The sequence below is a fragment of the Schistocerca americana genome, chromosome 10 (genome assembly GCF_021461395.2).
Source record: "Schistocerca americana isolate TAMUIC-IGC-003095 chromosome 10, iqSchAmer2.1, whole genome shotgun sequence".
In the NCBI taxonomy this organism is placed as follows: domain Eukaryota; kingdom Metazoa; phylum Arthropoda; class Insecta; order Orthoptera; family Acrididae; genus Schistocerca; species Schistocerca americana.
This window is the reverse complement of record NC_060128.1, coordinates 54,450,236-54,473,095: the sequence shown is the minus strand read 5'-3', so window position 1 is coordinate 54,473,095 and position 22,860 is coordinate 54,450,236. Positions and strand designations below refer to the sequence as shown.

At 38.9% G+C, this 22,860-nt stretch overlaps 1 protein-coding gene across 3 annotated transcripts in view; it reads right to left on the bottom strand.

The window, feature by feature from the left end:
* LOC124552737 (SCF E3 ubiquitin ligase complex F-box protein grrA-like) overlaps positions 1 to 22,860 on the bottom strand; it is a 145,133-nt gene that overhangs the window by 5,464 nt on the left and 116,809 nt on the right. For 2 of the 3 annotated variants that reach the window (XM_047127081.1, XM_047127082.1), the window contains one exon: positions 19,552 to 19,776. The exons of the other annotated variant lie outside the window; for it this stretch is intronic. In XM_047127081.1, the coding sequence (XP_046983037.1) occupies positions 19,552 to 19,776 (225 nt within the window). The remainder of the gene's footprint in view (positions 1 to 19,551; positions 19,777 to 22,860) is intronic. 3 annotated transcript variants of the gene reach the window in all.

The following is a 22,860-nucleotide window of genomic DNA, read 5'->3' as shown; positions in this document are numbered from 1 at the left end:
TCTCTCTCTCTCTCTCTCTCTCTCTCTCTCTCTCTCTCTCTCTCTCTCTCTCTCTCCGTCCCCCGCCCCCCCTCCCTCTGTCTGTCCGTCCGTCCCTCCTCCCCCCCCCCCCCCCCCCCCAATCAGTTTTCATGTTGAAATTCTTCAATGGAGTAAGGAGAGTTGTCCAGGAGACATGATTTTAGATTTAAAACTTGCTTTGCTACCAGTTAGGCATTTTATGTTATTGGGCAAATGATCAAAAATGTTTATTGCTGCATACTGAACTCCTCACTGAGCTGCTGAGAGCTTTCCCTCATGAATTGGGACAAGCATGTAATGGCATTTGGGGGGAAGGCGGATAGTCGTCTTCGGTTCATTGGTAGAATTTTGGTAAGATGTGGTTCATCTGTAAAGGAGACCGCTTATAAAACACTGATACAACCTATTCTGTTTTTGGGATCCCTATCAGGTCGGATTGTGGCAGGACATAGAAGCAATTCAGAGGCGGGCTGCTAGATTTGTTACTGGTAGGTTTGATCATCACGTGAGTGTTACAGAAATGCTTCAGGAACTCGGGTGTGAGTCTCTGGAGGAAAGGAGGTGTTCTTTTCGTGAATCGCTACTGAGAAAATTTAGAGAACCAGCATTTGAGGCTGCCTGCAGTACAATTTTACTGCCGCCAACTTATATTTCGCGGAAAGACCACAAAGATAAGATGAGAGAGATTAGGGCTTGTACAGAGGCATATAGGCAGTCATTTTTTCCCTCATTCTGTTTGGGAATGGAACAGGGAGAGAAGATGCTAGCTGTGGTACGAGGTACCCTCCGCCACGCACCATATGGTGGATCGCGGATTACATATGTATATGTAGATGTAGTGTTGTAGGTATGTACATCACTGTTTTTCTCGAACTGTGATGGATTATTTATGATGAATTTCATTAGCAAATATATGTATTGTGACAATACCTAGCTCCTTGAAGAGGTGTCCTTATGATGTATGCACTACATATTATTCTTGATGGTAGCTTTTATGTAATCAATACTTTCTTTCTAAGTGACGAGTTATACTAGAAAATTGTTCTGTATGAGATTATTGACTGGAAATATGCAAAATATGTCATGATTAGCAGATTCAGAAGGATTTAGGTTGCAGTAAGTACTGGGAGATGAAGAGGCTTGCACAGGATAGAGTAGCATGGAGAGCTGCATCAAACCAGTCTCAGGACTGAAGACAACAACATGTCATGAGGCTGACACATTTGTTTCCAAGATTAGCAATTATACAAAGAGAAAAGCAGCTGAACTGGATTGTTTGAGAAGCTCAGTAGTATGCTTCTTCCAGTTCAAGTTTTCATCACTTTGGGGGGTTCTACCCTACTGACTGTCTTCTGCTCATTTGCTACATCAATTGTTGGTATGACCATTTGTAGTACATAACTGAATATAGTGTGTGTTTTTCTCCAAAATTTAGGGACAGTCCATTTTCAGAGAACCACTTAATAATTCTTCAGAGAATCTCATTTACAAACTCTTCTGTTGCTTTCTCTCTAACTGAATTTATTATGACACTAATATCGTCTGCAAAAATACCAATTTTGCTTGTTGAATGTTAAGAGGAAGGTCATTCACATACACAAGGAATAGGAGTGGACTCAAAAACCTTGTGAGGCTCTCTCTGTAATTTTACCCCAATCACTAACATTTTCTACCTTTCTGACATTGTCTGAATTATTCAGCACAACCTTTTGCATTCTGTTTATCAAACCAGATGCACATAAATTCATCAATTCCGTAAAACGTGAGTTTTTTAAGAGAGTATCATGACCTGCACAATGTAAGGCCTTTGAGAGATCACAAAAATAACAACAGATGATATATTAATACAGGGTGCACATAAAGTCCAGGAACACTTTCAATTTTTTATCACACAAGAACTAAACATTGTACAGATGTCATACATACTGCATGTTGGAGGGAGACTCTGAAAGTGTTTTTTTTTTTTTTTTTTTTTTTTTTTTTTTTTTTTTTTTTTTTTTAAATACAAACATTCAATATGCGAACCACGAGTGACCCATCAAACATCAGTACGGTAATTGAATTCTTGCCATACCTGTCCCAGCATGGCATCGTCGACTGTGGCAGTCGCTTCCCATTCTCTCTAAAAAGTCACACGGAGTGAGAGCTGGTGATCGAGGGGAGGCCATTTTATAAACTCCCACACACAGAAAGCTCGATCCGCACCTGAACTCACCATGTTTGCGTCTAGTGCCGACTATCGACAAATTACCAAACTAAGCTGTGACAGTATACATGAAAAAAAACTTCAAGGGTTTCTATCCAAAATGACATACGTGTGATATCTGTACAATGTTTGGTTCTTGTGCAATAAATAATTGAAATTGTTCCCGGATTTTATGTACACCCTGTATTTATGGTGCTATTTGACGAATGAATGTATAAATATCTTTCTTTGTCCGGCAGTCTTTCTGGAATCCAAACTGTGATATGCTAAGTACAATGTTTCCACTTAAGTATGCAACTACTTTTGAGTAAATTACTTTTTCAAATATTTTGGAAAAAGATGTCAGTAAGGAACTGGAAGACAATTGTTTAAGTCTGTTGTGTGACCTTTCTTATGAAGTGGTTTAATAATGGCATATTTTAACCTGTCTGGAAAAATTCATTGTGCCAGTGATGCATTGCGTATATCACCAAGGATATTACTTATTTAGCTGGAACAACTGTTCAGAATTCTGTTTGAAATACCATCAACACCACGAGAGCTTTTGTTTTTCAGAATTTTCATAACTTCAGTAAAGGATGTTGGTGCTACTTCTAGTTGCTTAAAGTTTTATGGAATGACATTTTCAACATATCCTCTTGCTTCTTCAACTGAACCTTTTAATCCTATATTTGCTGCTATGTTTAGAAAGTGGTTGCTAATAGTACTTGCAACTTATGAATTATCAGTCACAACATTTACACTTAGTTTAATTGTTATGGAATCTTGTACACTCACTGGCTGCCCTGTCTCCTGTTTAACAATGCCTCATATAATTTCATTAGTTTCAGTATTTATTTTCGTCAGGAATGCACACTTCTGGACATTTTAATGACTTTCCAATCTATAGTATTTTTATAGTATTCAAACTGAATCTTGGCATATTCTGGCCTTTACTTAAATTTCCCTCTTCTTTGTACATGACATTTTAATCTCCTTAGCTATCCACTGCTTACTTGTTTTTTAATGGACCTTTTGGATAATTTTTTTGAAAAGTAACTTTCAAACACTGACACAAATTACTATGGAATAAACTCAATTTGACATTAGCATCTCTTTCTGAATTTACCTCATCCCATGCACCCCTTTTAACTTACTCTTATCCTGTTTTCATTTATGCCTCACTGCTTTTTATGAATCTGCCTTCAGGTAGTAAGGTGTGTTACTGTTTATTTTCATTATGTCTTACTATTTTGCTGCATGAGTTGGAAAATTCACTACTGAAACACTCAAATAATAATTCTAGTTCATTTTTCCTGTACATATCTTTTAAGAAATCACTTCAAAATCTCCACAAATTACAAACTGTTCCTTCTTGTTTGACAGGTAGCTCAATAATGCATCTAGATTTCTTATAGATAGCAGAACGTATCCTAGAAGGGATCTGTACTGTTACAATTATCAGAAGTATTTTGCAGTAACAACTCCCAAGCACATGCTTCTAGGTTCTGTTCCATACAAAAGCTATTTGTTTCAATAGTTTCGACTGTGTCAGACTTTTACATATTTTGCAACTCCTCCTCCTTCTCCTCCTCCTCTTTCCATGTTAACTCTACACAAAAATGATGCAAGCCCATAATCCTGATATGTAAGTTCTCCATCCCTGTAGTTACATGGCGTTCAGGGAGGCTCATACTGCCTATTCCTTCCAAATTTTCCACATCATCTAGGCAGACAATAAGCTTATCTATTATGTTTTTCAATCCTCTAATGTTCTGATGAAACAAATTTTATTTTTCTGGAATGTGTTAAACGTTTTATGGTCTTGTACTACTATAATTTCTTTCCACACTCTCTGTCTGTAACCAAAACTAAAAAATGTGCCCCTTTAATTACAGTAATCACAGGGATTTTGTTTTGTGCGGTTGTCGTCCCCCTTACACTTTCTGGAAGGTGCTCAGCGGCTGGTCACATCTCTGCAAAATTTTGACAAAAATCACGTGTGTGTGTGTGTGTGCGCGTGCTGTTGCTGCTCCTATTTTCTCTAGGCCACCTTTAATGCTACATTCTAAATTGTTGGCCAGACTGTTTCCTGCTCCTCTTACAATAAGTACCTTGTCCTCGCCGTAAAAATCTCTACACAAGACCATTATGTTCTCTGTCACCTGGCTAAGCTTGGCACTTTGCTTCCTGACGCTTATGACTTGGTATTCGATGTCTAGAATTTCTTGTCGCAATTGGCCTACACTTCTCTCATGACTGTTCCCTAGCAGCAAGACTCTCTCCTTTCTACAAGACTTTTTTACTGATCTAGCTATGAAGTCATTCCTACAAGTCTGCTGCACACTATTAATTCAAATAGTGGTTGAGGCTCTTCTCCTATTTTAGGTAACACGTCAAACTGATTGCTAACCAGAAGCTGAAATGCAATTTCTGAGGTTTTCTCCTTTTGCCTATTACTCGTCATCTTCTCCCAGCTTCCTCTGCCTCCTTCCCCCTTCAACCTGTCTAATTCAAAATATGCCATCTGTAATTCTGCCTGGAGGGCAAAAAAACTTTTTCCCCTGTTCCACAATTTTCTTGTCTTGACTACAAAATATATAGCTCCATGGAAGAACCTTATCTGACACTTTTTGCTTTCCCACTGTATTCTCCCCATTGGAACAACAACCCACAGTCCTGCCACGTTTCTCCCACACCAAATATTCTTCCATTAGCTATCTTTCAAGTGACTGGAGAATTCTAGATGGGAAAATTAATATCATAATTTGGATGCCTGAGGAATTAACAGATGATACTGCTGGTTACATAGGAAAATCCCACATGAATGGAAGAATGCCATTGTTATATCTCTCTTCAGAAAGAGAGAGATCAAAATTAATGCAGCAATTGCATAAGAATATGTTTGGTAGAGATTTCATATAAGATATACACCAGAATGGTCTCCTTGAAGTCTTCAGTGTTGTGTTTGAACCTGTTAACAATTCAAAGCCTCTACTATTAGGCGAGTTATATGTAATTCTAAATTATTTACATTCTACTACAACTTTCCATTATCATTTTACATGATGGGCATATAGCTTCACAGACCAACTTGGAGGATTGAGGATACCCCCGTAATCTCATTCTCGTGATGAAAGACACACAAAAATACAAAAATAGCGATCAAAACTAATATAATGATCACAACTGGCTCCAAAATAGCCAAGTAAATCAGGGTGTTGGACAAGGTTGAGAAACTGAAAATTTTTAATTCGCCCTGGTTTACAAATAACATACAAAACACAAATAATCACTTGGTTATGCTGTGCAGGATCACACTGATTCCTGGCTAAGATTGTCAAAGATGTGGGGATCTTAAGGGAGTTGTGCAAGTAAGAGAGTTAACTGAAGTAAATTCGTACATTCTTTGGCGTGTTCAGGTCAATCTGTGAGGCCGTCAGCCAGATGAGGTGGTTGTCACAGTATGTTAGGTTTAGTGCTGGAACAAAGTCTGAGAAATATTGAGTGAGAGGATATGGTTCATGTCACAGCTATCTGAAAGCTGGTATTAGTGAGAGTGTCCAGTCTGGGTCCGACACTCTAGCAATGACCAATGTACAAGTTCTCTCTCGTGTTCCCTATTGGCTAATCACAGCAGTGCATGGTTGTTAGAGCGCCCAAAAGCCCCCCCCCCCCCCCCCCCCCCCATGGTTGTTAGACTGTCAGAACACTGCACGGGAACAACCAACCTTTGCTGAAGTGATGAACAATGCAGACGAAAATTTGGAATAAAAATAAAAATTTGTAATATCCATAGACTTGTCGAGGCAGCCTGCTCAATTCAGTGACAAGTTAATTGTACATCATCAGGAAGAAAAATTGCAAACTGCTGTCTACAAGCTGAGCTAACCAAATCATAAATACGACTATCTCTATTGATACGGTAAAAGTTATGGCATTTAGAGGAGTCTACCATTTAAGATCAAAAAACTGTCATTTACAGATAATAGAACAAGCAAAAAGTTTTAATAAGTTTGAGAATTAAATAAGTTACCTACAAGATAGAGGTGTAAATAAAAATATTGTAAAATTCCAGTATATTTTTTGTACTGTCAATAAAACTTTAAATTTCACAATCATATGGCAGATCCTGCACTTTTCTATGGCAGTAAGACCTGGACACTTATCAAAGAGAGAAATTAGATTCAAGTGTCTGAAATGAGATACCTACGAGCTGTGAAAGGCTATACAAAATTAGACAAAAATAAAAATGTCCATTACAAAAAGAAGTTGACTCTATGAACGGAAGCACTGTGTGGAAACAATGCCAGAGTGGTGAAGACCACTAAAAGCCATGAAGTATGAACCACATAGAAAAAAAGTCTTGGAAGACAGGAGAAGAGATGACTCGGAGAAGGCCAACCCATGAACATGGAAGAGAGATTATGCCTAAACCTTTAAAGTGATGAACATCATGATGATGATGATGATGGTTATTATTATTACTTCTTTCCTTTCTCAGACGTTATGTCTGGTTAAAAATGGAAAGTGACACGGACCTTGATCAAGCATGACTTCCTTTTAACTGTACGGTATATGTTACATTGCAGTTAGGAACTTTCGGGTAATTGAACATGTATCAATAATTACAGATTTCTAAAAACAAAGATGATGTGACTTACCAAATGAAAGTGCTGGCAGGTCGACAGACACACAAACAAACACAAACATACACACAAAATTCAAGCTTTCGCAACAAACTGTTGCCTCATCAAGGAAAGAAGGAAGGAGAGGGAAAGACGAAAGGATGTGGGTTTTAAGGGAGAGGGTAAGGAGTCATTCCAATCCCGGGAGCGGAAAGACTTACCTTAGGGGGAAAAAAGGACGGGTATACACTCGTGCACACACACACATATCCATCCACACATATACGGACACAAGCAGACATATGTCTGTGCTGTGCTATGTCTGTGTGTCTTTAAATATGTCTGCTTGTGTCCGTATATGTGTGGATGGATATGTGTGTGTGTGCGAGTGTATACCCGTCCTTTTTTCCCCCTAAGGTAAGTATTTCTGCTCCCGGGATTGGAATGACTCCTTACCCTCTCCCTTAAAACCCACATCCTTTCGTCTTTCCCTCTCCTTCCTTCTTTCCTGATGAGGCAACAGTTTGTTGCGAAAGCTTGAATTTTGTGTGTATGTTTGTGTTTGTTTGTGTGTCTGTCGACCTGCCAGCACTTTCATTTGGTAAGTCACATCATCTTTGTTTTTAGATATATTTTTCCTACGTGGAATGTTTCCCTCTATTATAATCATATCATTAATTACAGATTTCTGTAGTTCTATATATAAGTTTGGATGCAGCTGTATTGCGTTGATGTACTGGTGGATATTGTGTGGTATGACTCCTGTAGTTGATAGTATAATTGGTATAATGTCAACTTTATCCTGATGCCACATGTCCTTGACTTCCTCAGCCAGTTGGATGTATTTTTCAATTTTTTCTCATGTTTTCTTCTGTATATTTGTTGTATTGGGTATGGATATTTCGATTAGTTGTGTTAATTTCTTCTTTTTGTTGGTGAGTATGATGTCAGGTTTGCTATGTGGTGTTGTTTTATTTGTTATAATGGTTCTGTTCCAGTATATTTGTATTCATCATTCTCCAATACTTTTTGTGGTGCATACTTATATGTGGGAGCGTGTTGTTTTATTAGTTTATGTTGTATGGCAAGTTGTTGATGTATTATTTTTGCTACATTGTCATGTCTTCTGGTGTATTCTGTATTTGCAAGTTTGTACATCCGCTTGTGATGTGATCTACTGTTTCTATTTGTTATTTGCAAAGTCTGCATTTATCTGTTGTGGTATTGGGATCTTCAATAATATGCTTGCTGTAATATCTGGTGTTTATTGTTTGATCCTGTATTGCAATCATGAATCCTGCCGTCTCACTGTATATATTGCCTTTTCTTAGCCATGTGTTGGCTGCGTCTTGATCAATGTGTGGCTGTGTTAGATGATATGGGTGCTTGCCACGCAGCATTTTCTTTTTCCAATTTACTTTCTTCGTATCTGTTGATGTTATGTGATCTAAAGGGTTGTAGAAGTGGTTATGAAATTGCAAAGGTGTAGCTGATGTATTTATATGAGTGATTGCTTTGTGTATTTTGCTAGTTTCTGCTCGTTCTATAAAGAATTTTCTTAAATTGTCTACCTGTCCATAATGTAGGTTTTTTATATCGATAAATCCCCTTCCTCCTTCCTTTCTGCTTCATGTGAATCTTTCTGTTGCTGAATGTATGTGATGTATTTTATGTTTGTGGCATTGTGACCGTATAAGTGTATCGAGTGCTTCTAGGTCTGTGTTACTCCATTTCACTACTCCAAATGAGTAGGTCAATATTGGTATAGCATAAGTATTTATAGCTTTTGTCTTGTTTCTTGCTGTCAATTCTGTTTTCAGTATTTTTGTTAGTCTTTGTCTATATTTTTCTTTTACTTCTTCTTTTAATATTTGTATTATCTATTCCTATTTTTTGCCTGTATCCTAGATATTTATAGGCATCTGTTTTTTCCATCGCTTCTATGCAGTTGCTCTGGTTATCCAATATGTAATCTTGTTGTTTAGTGTGTTTTCCCTTGACTATGCTATTTTTCTTACATTTGTCTGTTCTAAAAGCCATATTTATATCATTGCTGAATACTTCTGTTATCTTTAGTAATTGGTTGAGGTGTTGATTTGTTGCTGCCAGTAGTTTTAGATCATCCATATATAGCAAATGTGTGATTTTGTGTTGGTATGTTCCAGTAATATTATATCCATAATTTGTATTATTTAGCATGTTGGATAGTGGGTTCAGCGCACGGCAGAACCAGAAAGGACTTAATGAGTCTCCTTGGTATATTCCACACTTACTCTGTATTGGCTGTGATGTGATATTATTTGATTTTGTTTGGATATTAAGTGTGGTTTTCCAATTTTTCATTACTATGTTTAGGAACTGTATCAATTTAGGATCTACTTTGTATATTTCCAATAAATGTAGTAACCATGAGTGGGGTACACTATCAAAAGCTTTTTGATAATCAACGTATGCATAGTGTAGCGACCTTTGTTTGGTTTTAGCTTGATATGTCACATCTGCATATAGATGCAGTTGCTCTTTACATCCTCGTGCTCCTTTGCAGCAGACTTTTTGTTCTTCATTTATAATTTTGTTCTGTGTTGTATGTGTCATTAATTTCTGTGTAATGACTGAAGTTAATATTTTGTGTATTGTTGGTAGGCATGTTATGGGGCGATATTTTGCGGGTTTGCTGTGTCTGCTTGATATTTAGGTTTCAGATAAGTTATTCTCTGTGTAAGTGTATCAGGGACTGTGTATGGGTCTGCAATGTAACTGTTAAATAATTTAATTAGATGTGAATGTGTTGAGGTGAACTTCTTTAGACAGAAATTTGCTATTTTATCTTTTCCAGGGGCTTTCCAATTGTGCATAGAATTAATTGCTCGGGTGACTTCGTGTTGCAAAATTATCACTTCAGGCATTTGTGGTATCATCTTGTATGTGTCTGTTTCTGCTTGTATCCACCGTGCATGTCTGTTATATTGTACCAGGTTTGACCGTATGTTGCTCCTGAAGTGTTCCATGTCTGTTATGTTTGATGGATTGTCTATTTTAATGTGTGTGTTATCTATTGTCTGGTAAAATTTCTTTTGGTTTGTGTTGAATGTTTGGTTTTGTTCCCTTCTATTTTCACTTTTTTTGTATTTTCTGAATCGTTTGGCCAATGCTTGTAATTTCTGCTTCTTTTCATCTATTTTCATCTATCGCTTCCCGTTGTGAGATTTTACGTAACCTTTTTCGTGTTTTTGTCTGATATTTCATTTCTTATAAATTGCGTTAGCTGTCCGATGTCTTTTCTCAGTTTTTCTATTTTGATCTGTAGCCTGTGTTGCCATGCTGGTTTTGTGGGTTTCTTCTGTGTGTTGGTTGGTTCTGATCTCTGCCTAGTGTGTATATTTAGTGTAGTGAGTGCTCCTATATAAACCAGTAGTTGTAACTCTTCCATAGTTGTGTTTTCATTTATTTTGTTGTGTATGATTGTGTTGATAGTTTTTATTGTTGTTTCGACTTGTGGGTTATTTGGTGGTCTACGCAAGAATGGTCTAATGTCTGTATTTGTGTCTTTGTATTCTATATATGTTAGCTGAAATTTTTCTTCTATATCTAACATCTGTGTCACTTTGTGTTCTATTTGTGCTTGTTCTGGTGGCTGTCTTAAGATTTTGTTTTCCTCTGATTGTTTAATTGGTGCGTGTTGTTCTTTGTTTGTTTGCTCTGGGATGTTGGAGTCCATTACTGTATTTTCTTCTTCTTCTGATTGCACATTATTTTGTTCCAGTATTTGTTGTACTTGTTGCTTGATGTTTTCTAATTCTGACTGGGGTATCCTGTTATTTTTTATTATTACACGGATCTGATCAGCTAATCGTTGTTCTGTTAAAAATTTTAATTCTGGGTATCTGGTAATAAATGTTGTGTATACTTGTGATCTGTATCCAGTTGTGTTGGTTCCTAGGTTTGTTGCTTGGTAATAACAGAACATGAGGTGTCGATTAACTTCATCTGACCATCTCATCCTCTGTCTTTGTTTTCCTTCTAGGGTGGTTGCAGGAAGCATATCCTGCAAAACACCTCTATTTGGATTTAAATCATTTTCCAGTTGGCTAGCAGTGTCGTTACCATTGTGGGCGGGCATAGGGTTCAAGCGTCGTCCCCGACCATGACGGCGCTTGTCCGAGGCTTCTTTAGTTCTGTCCTGAACCAACTAATCACACTAAAAGGGGGGTTAGCCCTATTAGTGGTTTGTTCTTTTCGTCGCCTTTTACGACTGGCAGAACATACCGGAGGCCGATTCTTTATTATTATTTATTATTTATTATTATTATTATTATTATATAATATAATATTATTATTATTATTATTATTATTATTGTTATTGTTATTAAGTTGTGTTACTGAGTAACAGTCGGTAGTCACGAAACTGCAGAGCTACGATTCTAGTTTTTGCCAGAAGACTGTCGAAGGGGTTTATGTGGTGGGCACCCTGCCCTACAAAGACTGACTGGACCTGTTACAAAATCAAAGGCACTGCTGAACACAATATATGACATCCATGTTCTACTCCAGTGCCCTATAAAAGCATAGGTGGATGGCACAATCTGTATCTCGAGAGATATGACTAAGAAAGTGGAGAGCACTGAGCTTCTGCATACAACTTGTTTTAAGCTGACAGGTTGCATATACACTAAGAGAAGAGTTCAGAGGCAGTCTACTTTGTGGCGATAGTTTTCTAAGTAGAGCTTCCGGTTTGCATGGACCGTGCTGTGGCAACAAAAATGCACAATCTGGGGAAACATTAAAACTATGGTAGAGCGCCCAAGAATGGGCCCTCTGCACAGCTCCTCAGTGTTGACTCTCAGCTAAGGCCCCGGACTCACTGCTGTACCACATGTAGCAGTCATCAGTATAAAGAGTGGGAGTAACCACTGCACCTACAGATTCCCCAATTCATAAGAAAAAATGTAATGTTGGCACCGAGCCCAAAGTGATCCTGTTTTCCTGCTTCTGAATGGAACAAACCCTATACATTCGAGAATATAGATCAGCTGTAGAGTGTGGTCCAGATACAGTGACACCGCATGTTGTTATAAATTTAATGCAAGTGGGGGGGGGATTGATAAAATGCAGGTAGTAGTAGCTGAGAAGGGAGAGAGGCACGGTCATACGCTATCCCCAACATACCGAAGAAAAATTTGGAAAGGGATCGAGTTCAGGGAGAAGAAATAAAAAGTATCAGGTTTGCTGGTGACATTGTAATACTTACGGTAAAAACTTCAGCATATAATGTGCTGAACAAGCATCGTACAAAACTATTATACGAATGTGTACTACATGCAACTATACAATATCACACTAAAGAAAAAGTTTAAACATACCGTGTCTGTACGAGACTCAGGTTGAACAAAAACAAAAATGTACCAGTAATTACCATATCGTGAAACAACAGTACAACAAAAATGAGACTGGTGCTACACATGAAGGAATAAACAACCAAATACATAGTAAACAATAAAACATAAAATCTAACGCTAGAACATACTGCGGGTAATAAAATCACAGCCAAACTTGAAAAGATCATCATTACATCGTGTTACTTGCCGATAGTAAAATAAAATATTTGTGAGTTGAGTAGGACGGACTGCACTACTACCCATTTGTAGCCACACTGCACGCACTCACACAGACCGAAGCAAAGTTGACAGAAGACCTGGCAGATTGTGTGTGAGTGTGTTATAAAAATTGACATATAAAAAAACAAAGGGTAACAGTTAAAATTGTGTAGAAAGAACAATGTCAATTACAAATACTTAAAGAAGTCTAATTACATGAAAAAAGAGGTAAAATAATCTTGTCAGTGTTAGTTACAGGAAGAATGTGAAACAGAAATATGCCACATTGCCACAACATAAAAAATGATTTAAAAATCATTATATTGCTAACAGTGATACTAGAAAATTAAATTACCAGCTACAGCAAGAAGACACCTGATACAGACGGGGCACCACCTCACGTGAACCGAAGGCGATCCGGATTGCAGGCGTACGCGCAGATGCAGCCAGAATGGCGGAAGGCAGCAACTGAAGCACACACTTCTCAAGACTAAATATTGTAGTCTGTCACGAATATAGCTTCCCCAGAAAGTTCTACAGTTCATCAAAAATATTATAAAAAAAACACTATTTAGTCACATTAAAGCGAGCACCTGTCAAAAGCCCGAATAACCACCTTCCGCAGCACGGACCACTGCGAGATGTTCAGGGAGAGAGAGTCGGTCAGGTTCTGGAAGGTACCGAGAGGGATACGGAGCCGTGCTGACTCGAGTGCTGAGGCCAGTTACATTAGGTTTCTCAGTCGGGGATCCACGGTACGAACAGCTCGGTTGAGGTGGTCCCACAGATTTCCAATTGGGTTTCAATCCAGAAGTTCGAGGCCAGGGTTGTACGATCTACACATCCCGATGCTCTTTAAACTACGCACGTACACTGACAGCTGCGACGTGCCACAGTGCCGAGGAAAAACAAATTGCGTGTTTGGGTGGACACGGTCCCCCAGGATAGATGCGTACTTGTGATGATCCACTGTGCCTTCCAGATCACCCAGCAAATGCCACAAAAACATTTCACCAGGCCATAACACTCCCTCCTCTAGCCTCGACTCTTCCACTGTTCCAAAGGCCACCTGTCTGATGGAGCATAAAATATGATTCACTTGAAAAGGCCACTTGCCACCACTCAGTGGACATCAAGTTGCAGTACTGGCACTTGAATTCCAGGCTCCATCACCGACGAACGACACGGCGCGGGTGCACGAACTAGACACCTCGGTTCATTTGGGTGGTCAGCTGCTGAACAGTTGTACGTCTGTTCGATCGTAAACGTCTCCGCAGCTGTCTTACTGGAAATCTGTGGGACCACCTCGATCGAGCTGTTCGTACCGTGGATCCCCGACTGAGAAACCTAATGTAACTGGCCACAGCACTGGAGTCGGCACGGCCCCGTCATCTTTGACCGACGGTGCACCACAGGTGCTTTTGGACAGCATCAGTGCACCACAGTGGCATGCGAACAGCCTTACAAACTTAGCCATTTTGGAAATGCTTCTACTCTTAGCCTGAAAAACCACAATCGCGCTCCTTAGGACGTCAGATAAAGTGCCAGGTCAGACGAGTTTGCACTTGCGCATAATGACTGTCGTCGGCTGCAGAACGGAATGACGACAGTGAAAATCTGTCCGGACTGGGACTCGAACGTGGATTTCCCACTTATCGCGAGTGGTCGCCTTAACATGTGGCTACCTGTGCACGACTCATGGCCAGACCCAAATCTCCGTATGTGATCTGCTCGATGAAAATGGAAAAAAAAGCTAGATTTACTTGAAGAACTGGAGATCAGCTTTTGTATGAAGAGTATTAAATGAACAGAAGGAGTTCAATCAGATTATTTCTTCAGTATTTTTGAGTAACTGTTATAGAATGTTTCTATAAGTTACACTGATGATAGGTCACAACATTTCAACCCAAGAATTGTATGCTTCTACTCCTGCCTTCTGCCATTTGGCTAGTCCTGCGCATACAACTGCGAGCCAGATCACCTTCACGATACGTGAGGTGGCGCCCCGTCTGCATCAGCTGTCTTCTCGGCATACCTGTTAACCCTTTTGCTGCTTTGGACATATATACACATCCTGCCACACCATTTTTAAGGTACAGTGGACATGTATATGTGTGCTCTTTGGGTATTCTTACAGTGCAATGGATATCTGTGAGCATCCTGAGCTGCTGACCTCTCGTTGTTGCAGAGAAGTTACTTCCCTATCTCAGTGAATAAAAAAGATTTGAGTATATTTCATACAACATATGTGCCTCGTTGTGTGCTATCATTCGCACAAAAAGCTCTTTTTAATATCTTGAATAGTTTATGAGATATGAGAATTGTTATGACCAGACAATACATGATGTTTGAGGACACGAATGGGCACATCAAGCGTGTCTGTCCATTGGGTATAAAACCCAAGAACTCGAGAATGAAATGAGGTAATGTTCTGCTCCTAATTAATTTGCTGCAATACAATAACACATGGCATATAATGAAAAGAAATTCAGTCCTTTATCAAGTGAAGATATCAGACTGTAGGATGTGCAAAAATCAAATCTTTTCACCTAATAGTTTTCAAAAAATCTGTTAAGTACTTTATATCGGCCAGAACGCCATCTGTCAGCACAGACACCAGCGTTTGGCAAGCACTACAGCCACCTTCAGCACAGAATGCCGAGAGCATGTCTGTAGCAGCAGATGGGTTAATTTCATTCTGCTATGCAATATGTTGACCATATAATTTGTAAATCTTTTGTTACATTGTGGAACAGGCTACTGTGCCATTTCACATTCTGCTTTTACCTTTCTTCTATTTAATAATGACTAGATTTACTAGTCTTTGTTTTTTTTTATGAAATTCAATTTCTCTGTCAAGTATTTTTTAATTATTGCACTGTTCTTTCTACATACAACTATGTTACCTTTTATTCTTTCTCTATGTCTGTCTATGTAACTCTATACATTCGTGCACCACTTACCAGCTCTCCTGTCAACTTTTACTTCTGCCTGTGCAAGTTCATGCAGCATTCAGTTATGTTATGGCTATGAACTGGTGGTAGTCATATTAATCCAACTGGACACACAAACATTTTACTTGCTATCAATGACCTTTTTGACTACAATTTTATTACTCCCATGAAGCGTGGACTGCACAGTTGGTGAATTCACTTGCATGCATCAGCAGTACAAGCAGGGAAGGGTATCTGTGGAGAGGCCAGACAATCGTGGTTTTGAACATTTTTGGAAGGTGACTGCTAATAGCTGTCAAGTAATGTACGAAATGCATGTCTGACCATCAGCTGTGTTTTAATTAGTATGTTTGCCTTTAAAAGTCCTGTGCATTATACTGGAATTTATGGCATGCTCTACATATGAGATGTGGCCATTATTTAAGTAATGACAGATGTGATGATGTGGCTAAAACTGTTCCAATCCTGATTTGTAAGACAGTCTGTGACTGAAACCAGTAGATATTTGGGTTTTAATTAAAAATCAGCTGTGTTCATACATGCATTTCATACAAACATGTGGTTCCTAAAGAGGGGAAACAGGAATGGCTAGACGACAAATGTAAGGCTTTAGAAGCATATTTCCAGAGGGGAAAGACAGATACCACCTACAGGCAAATAAAAGAGATCTTTGGAGAAAAGAGAAGCAGCTATAGAAATATCAAGAGCTAAGATTCCAAAACCAGTACTAAGCAAAGAAGTGAAAGGAAAAATAAGTATACAGATTGTCTATATAAAGGAGATGAACTTGAAGGCAGTATTACAGAAGTGGAAGAGGACACACATGAAGATGAGAGGGGAGATGTGATACTGCAAGAAGAATTTCATAGAGCAGTGAAAAAGCTAGGTCAAAACAAGGCTGCAGGTGTAGATGACATTCCATCAGAACTACTGATAGTCTTGGAAAAACTCTTCCATCTGGTGCGATAGATGTATGAGACAGGTGAAATATCCTCAGACTTCAAGAAGAATATATTAGTTCCAATCTCAAAGAAAACAGGTGCTGACAGATCTGAATATTACTGAACTATCAGTTTAATAAGTAATGGATGCAAAATGCTAACATGAATTGTTTACGGAAGAATGGATGAAGTGGTAGAAGCTAACCTTGGGGAAGATCAGTTAGGATTCTGGAGAAATGTACGAACACGTGAGCTAGTACTGACCCTATGAAATATTAGAAGATGAGTTTAGCAAAGGTAAGCGTACATTTATAACATTTCTATACGTAGAGAAAGTTTTTGACAATGTCCACTGGAATACTTTATTTAAAATTCTGAAGGTGGCAGGGGTCAAATACAGGGAGCGAAAGGGTATTTAAAATTTGTAAAGAAACCAGATGGCAGTTAGAAGAGTGGAGAGGCATGAAAGGGAAGCAGTGGTAGAGTAGGGAGCGAGACATGGTTGTAGCCTATACCTAACGTTATTCAATCTGTACACCGAACATGCAATAAAGGAAACCGAAGAAAAATTTGGAGTAGGAATTAAAATTCATGGAGAACAAATAAAAACTTTGACATTTGCTGATGACATTTTAATCTGAGAGAGAGCAAAGAATTTGGAAGAGCAGTTGAACGGAATGGACAGTGTCTTGAAAGAGAAATATAAGAGGGAGATATAAGATCAACATCAATGAAAGCACAACAAGGATAACTGAATGTAATCAAATTAAATCAGGTGACCTTTAGGCAATCAGATTAGGAAATGGGACACTAAAAGTAGTAATTAATTTTGCTATTTGGGAATCAAAATAATGACTGAATCAGAGAGGAAATAAAATGTAGACTGGCAATGGCAACAAAAATGTTTATGAAGAAGAGAAATTTGTTAACACGGAATATAGATTTAAGTGTTAGGAAGTCTTTTTCTGAAGGTATTTGTCTGGAGTGTAGCCATGTATGGAAGTGAAACATGGACAATAAACAGTTTAGACAAGAAGAGAAAAGAAGGTTTTGAAATGTATGCTATAGAAGAATTCTGAATATTCAATGGGTAGATCACGTAACTAGTGAGGATACTGGGAAATGAAAAGAAAAGAAATTTGTGGCACAACCTGACTAAAAGAAGGGATCAGTTATCAGTTGATAGGACTCGGCCTGACACAGAAAGAGATCACCAATCTGTAATGGGGGGGGGGGGGAGGGGGAGAGGGAGAGGGAGAGGGGGAGGGAGAGAGAGAGAGAGAGAGAGAGAGAGAGAGAGAGAGAGAGAGAGAGAGAGACTTAAGACTTAGTTAGAGTGTATGTCTGTGGGGGGACACGGGGATAGAGGGGAATTAATATCTTAGAGGGGGCCCAACAGATGAATACAATAAGCAGATTCAGAAGGATGGAGGTTGCAGCAGTTACTCAAAGATGAAGAGGCTTGCACAAGATAGAGTAACGTGAACAGCTGCATCAAACCAGTCTTGGAACTGAAGACAATAACAACACCATCTTATATTCTTCCTTTTGAATATTCTCACAGTTTTTAATTTTTTCCCACTGTGTGCGACATACTGTTTGATACATTTATTCCCACAGGTGTAGAACCAGTCCAATTTTTGTTGTGCTGTTACACCTAAAATTTTTCACTGAATTTGTCTCTACTGAAAGTGCTAGTTATTGCGTGATATGGATATGATCCGTACATCCACTTTTTGCTAAATCAGTGTCTCATATGAGTACAGTATGTGCCGTGTCTCTCCTAAAACATAGTAACCTGCAAACCTACAACACAGTCATGTCCTGCAATTGGCCACACTCGTGATGCCCTCTGCATTCGCTCTGTTTCTACAGTATTTGATCAGTATTGAAGATTAGTTACTATCCGAAATGGCTACTAGGTTATGGTTTTCTGTTACAATGCTGTAATTAAGCTGCAGTACAATATTTATGCACTTATACTCAGATCTTCATTTGGTAGAAGTGAACCGTAAGAAATACGAAAAGTATGTATTGGAATTCAAGAAAATAGTCAATGTTTTATGCTACTTTGAGAAATAGTGATTATTTGATTAAAGTATATATTCCTTAATTAAAATGCAAGACATTGGCAGTAGCAGTACTAGTAGCAGTACTAGTAGTAGTAGTACAGAAATTCCACCAACTGTTAACAAGCAGTGTTGCAAAAAGAACTGATGGAAATATTACTAACGGTATCCTTTTATGTCAGTGTCCTAATTTGATCTCAAACAAATGAATCAAAATTCAAACTTTCATTATATGACAAATGAATCAAAATTCAAACTTTCATTATATGACAGTGAACTGCGGTAGAATTTCTGTTGAGTAAGCATCTACTAATATTTCAACATGAACTTTACTATCCACAGTGGGGACAGGAAGTGATTAACAGTTTCTCATGAATCAGCACAGATATGTTGTGGATCACACACGTAATGCAGTTATGTACAGTTATTCAATACTATAACTGCTGAGCATTGATGAAACACAGACATTGAACGTTAGTCACTACGTGATGCAAATCATTACTAGGGTCTGCCACCAATATTTCAATCCCAAGGAGCAGCACGTAGCTCCGCAGACAACTGACTGCCGCAGAGCTGTGATACCATTTGGTATACCAAATTGGAGAACAGCAACTGCTGCAAATTCAGAGAAGCGGCAGTAATTCCTGCTGGAATTCCACTGAATGATCACTCTGTGGGTTTACAGGGATCGGGGCTACATTGTGAAGCAGAATTGCCACTTGCCACATTTTGGGATGGTACCGTACCTATGAACCCTCTACAGCAATGTAATTGGTTGTATTGCCGTCTCATATGCAACTTCCTTTTCACATGCAATGCTCTTTCCCAGCAGTCTTTCAACAAATCTTTTACTTGAATTTCCATTTCAGACCAGTTTTTAGTATTACCCCTAAGAACATATATGATGTGACACACTCAACATGTTCGCTATTAATCTTGTAATTAGACACTATACTGTTTTCTGTTTATGTCAGTCATTATCTTACATTCATCCATATTTCACGTGGGAACAGAACCGCGAGAGGAGTTATTCATTTTCCGCACATGCTCTTTGAGAGGGAATGGTACGGAAAGTCGAAGTGGTTCTGTATTTATGTACCATCTGCCAAACCCAAGTGTTAACTACAGAGTAATTGTGTAGAAGTAGATTCTTCCTTACCTGAGATTGACAAGCTTTCCAGGAAACTTATCAAACGGCACTCCAGTAACACGGCAATAATCAAATATCAGGCAGTGCAAACCCGATAATTCAAGGATACTGCTAAGACCTGGTTGCAACTTCACAAAATCCATGTTTTCGAATCGCAACTTGTTAAGTCGTGGTAGCCCAACTAGGGAGGGGAACAGGGCTTCGCCAAGCCCTCTGCAACACGATAAATCCAGTCTGGAATAAACCGTAAGTGTGTTATTGTTTATCTGGTAACAAGTTGGCAGAGAAAATGTTAATGAATTTTACTTTTGGTGGCCATCTGTGAAACCGAGCATTTTTCATGTAAATGAAAAATTATGAATGCCTTCAAGAAAAAAAAAAAAACTCCAGTATAATGCAGATGGGGAAAATGATGGACATACTTGAAGTGACAAGGCATGGCAGCGACGAACAGGAAAATCTTAAAGAAAATTCTAAAGCAAGGAAGGTAACTGTCTCAATCTGAAGCATGAAAGCAATTAACTAACTCCTATAAAGTGCCTAAATATCAGGTTTCTTTATTCAGAAGCCCTTGTTGACACAGTGATAAACACCAAACTGTAAATAAGCCGTTGCCTTACTATGAAAAAAATTCAGCTGTACTCATTGACAGTTTTTATATATCCTTAATAGCAGAAAAAGATCAATTTTGCAGGGTTTTTATTTTCTTCTGTTTTCTGCAGACATTATAGATAACTCGAGAACATTCAAAAAATTGTAGAAATGTTAGTATACTATGCTAAAATTTACTCTCAATTGCTCAAAAATACTCTCCAGCACTCTGAAATTCACTGAAGTACTTGATAGAGCTTTAACGTGAAATAAAGTACTTAGCTGATAACTTCTTTATAGAACACCGAGAACATTCCAAAACATTCAATAACATTCAAGAACGTTAAAACAAATTCAGGTACTTTCTACAACATTCGAAAACATCCGTTCACATTCGAAAATATTCATAAAAGTGTGACAACATAGATAAATTTTTTCCATTACAATATACTCTGGTACGAAAGAGATGGAAGAAGTTCTGGTGACCACCATAATGCAACAGTAACCACTTCAAGTACTCATATATCCAGAAACAACAACTTGCTTATGAACTATATTTGTCATCTTGTTATGTGGTGAGTAGATACATAAATTTTTTTGATGTCTCAGCCCCAGTAAAACCTACATGTAGCTGACTGTGATAAAAGCATGAGTCTTCCAAATTAATACAACATCTTTGAATTGTTACATTAATACTGCCAACTACATTTCTTACTGCTAGAAGGCTCTTTCAAATAATCCACATGAGTAATTTCGAACAATATCTGGAAAAAATTATGTATTAAGTCATTTGGGCTGTTGACAGTATTACATACATCATTTGTACGTTCAATTTGGGCAATTACAAACTCAACTGGGTGGGTGCCTTCACTAATGTGCTGAAGTGTTTTAACAAAATGTTTCACTTCATCATTCAAAAGCTGAACTCTCATATTTGTTCTTAATTTTAATTTCCTCGCTAGAGGCCAAAGAAATTATTTCTTCAAACAGGCACTGATTTCATCTGCTGGAGTTGATTTTGGAAGACCTGGAAGTGTTTGCTGAAAATGTCCAGAATGTGTAGGTAATGCTCCTCCCATTTATTTCAGAATACCTCAGAGATCTAGAATATTCTCAAATCTCTTGAAGGACTCTGTTACCTTTGGGAACATTCTTGGAAATTTCTAGAAGAAACATTCTGGCCCAACTGCCAATTTGGCACTTGATTCTAAGTTGCTTCATCATCTTCCCATAATAAGTGCATTGGTGAGATGCCCTCTTTTGACACCCATATCTTTGAAATCAACCCCTGAATTTCGAAACCAAACCACGTCCATGGCTGCGGGATGGAGAACTACCATATGTCCCCACGGGGCTGTACGGGTGTGGTGGGGATATAACAGCACCCATGGACAAATGACGCTTACATTTACCATGTTGTTGTGAACAAATGCCTGCTTTAGACACCCATATCTTCATAATGAACCCTTCAGTTACAAATCAAAATCTCCTTCATGGATTGGAGATGGAAGATCACCACATCATATGACCGTCACAGAGTTACGAATTTCGCTTGCAAAGTTTTTTCAACATTATATTGTATGCCGGAGGGAGGGGGGCACAGAGAGAGAGAGAGTGTGTGTGTGTGTGTGTGTGTGTGTGTGTGTGTGTGTGTGAACATATTTCCTCTGTAGAGACAACCACTCTTCACTGATATACTTCCATTCTGCTTCAGCTTTTAACTGATGTAAAAATGAAGCAATACCTGAATTGCATCCCACATCGCCTGCTACTCCACTCTTCCACAAAGTAAATGATGCAGCTAAGACCAAATTAAACATTTAAATATCTGTTACTTAAGCGACATATTTTAAGAATGGATTTTTGTGCTGCAGAACAACATTTGAAACTTTTTGTCAGATTAAAACCGTGCTGTTGTCCATGGAAGATCTCTCTCCCAGAGTAGTCATTCCCGCTACGTTACGGTGCTAGGTTTTACGACTTCTCCACAGGGCCATTGGGGAGTTTCACGCACTAAACTGTTAGCTAGGCGATGTGTTTTTTTGGCCAGTGACTGACAGCAAAATTTTATATTTTGTCGTAGCTTCTGAGCAGTGTCCCTGACAATGGGCATCTCCCAGGATGTCCTGCCCCTGGCCCGCTCTACGCCAGCCATTGGACATATTCGTGTTGACTTTGCAGGGCTCTTCCCGAATTCCTATTGTCTCTCGGTTGTAGATGCATTTTCTCAGTTTCCTTACATTCTCCGGTGAGCGTGGACATCTCTGGCGGAGGTCACAATTTGTATGCGTTTTATCTATTATCCATTCTGATAATGGTCCACAGTTCATTTCTCATGCCTTTCAATTGTTTTGTTCCCATCACGGCATTCGTCACATTACGGCTCCACTATTCCGCCATCAATCGAATGGCAAGGCAGAGCCGCTAGTGGGTACGTTCGAGTCCTAAGTGCAAAAGTTTGCTGCGGATTCTTTCTGAGCATCTATTGCTCCGTGCCTATTAAGTTGCTCTACGGCCAGCAGGCCGTGCACTTCTCCACCTTCCGGGGCCCGCGCCACACCTGCCGCGGTCAGGTTCATCCGGCCCCTTCACGTCGGGTTCACCGTGTCGGTGCGAGGGTTCGGCAACTTCCGCCTGCCACTGTCTCTGTGACGTCCGTAAGGCTGACGGGCAGACCACTTCAATCAGTTGCACTTCGACTCACCGCCGGAAGCTACCAGGTCACGG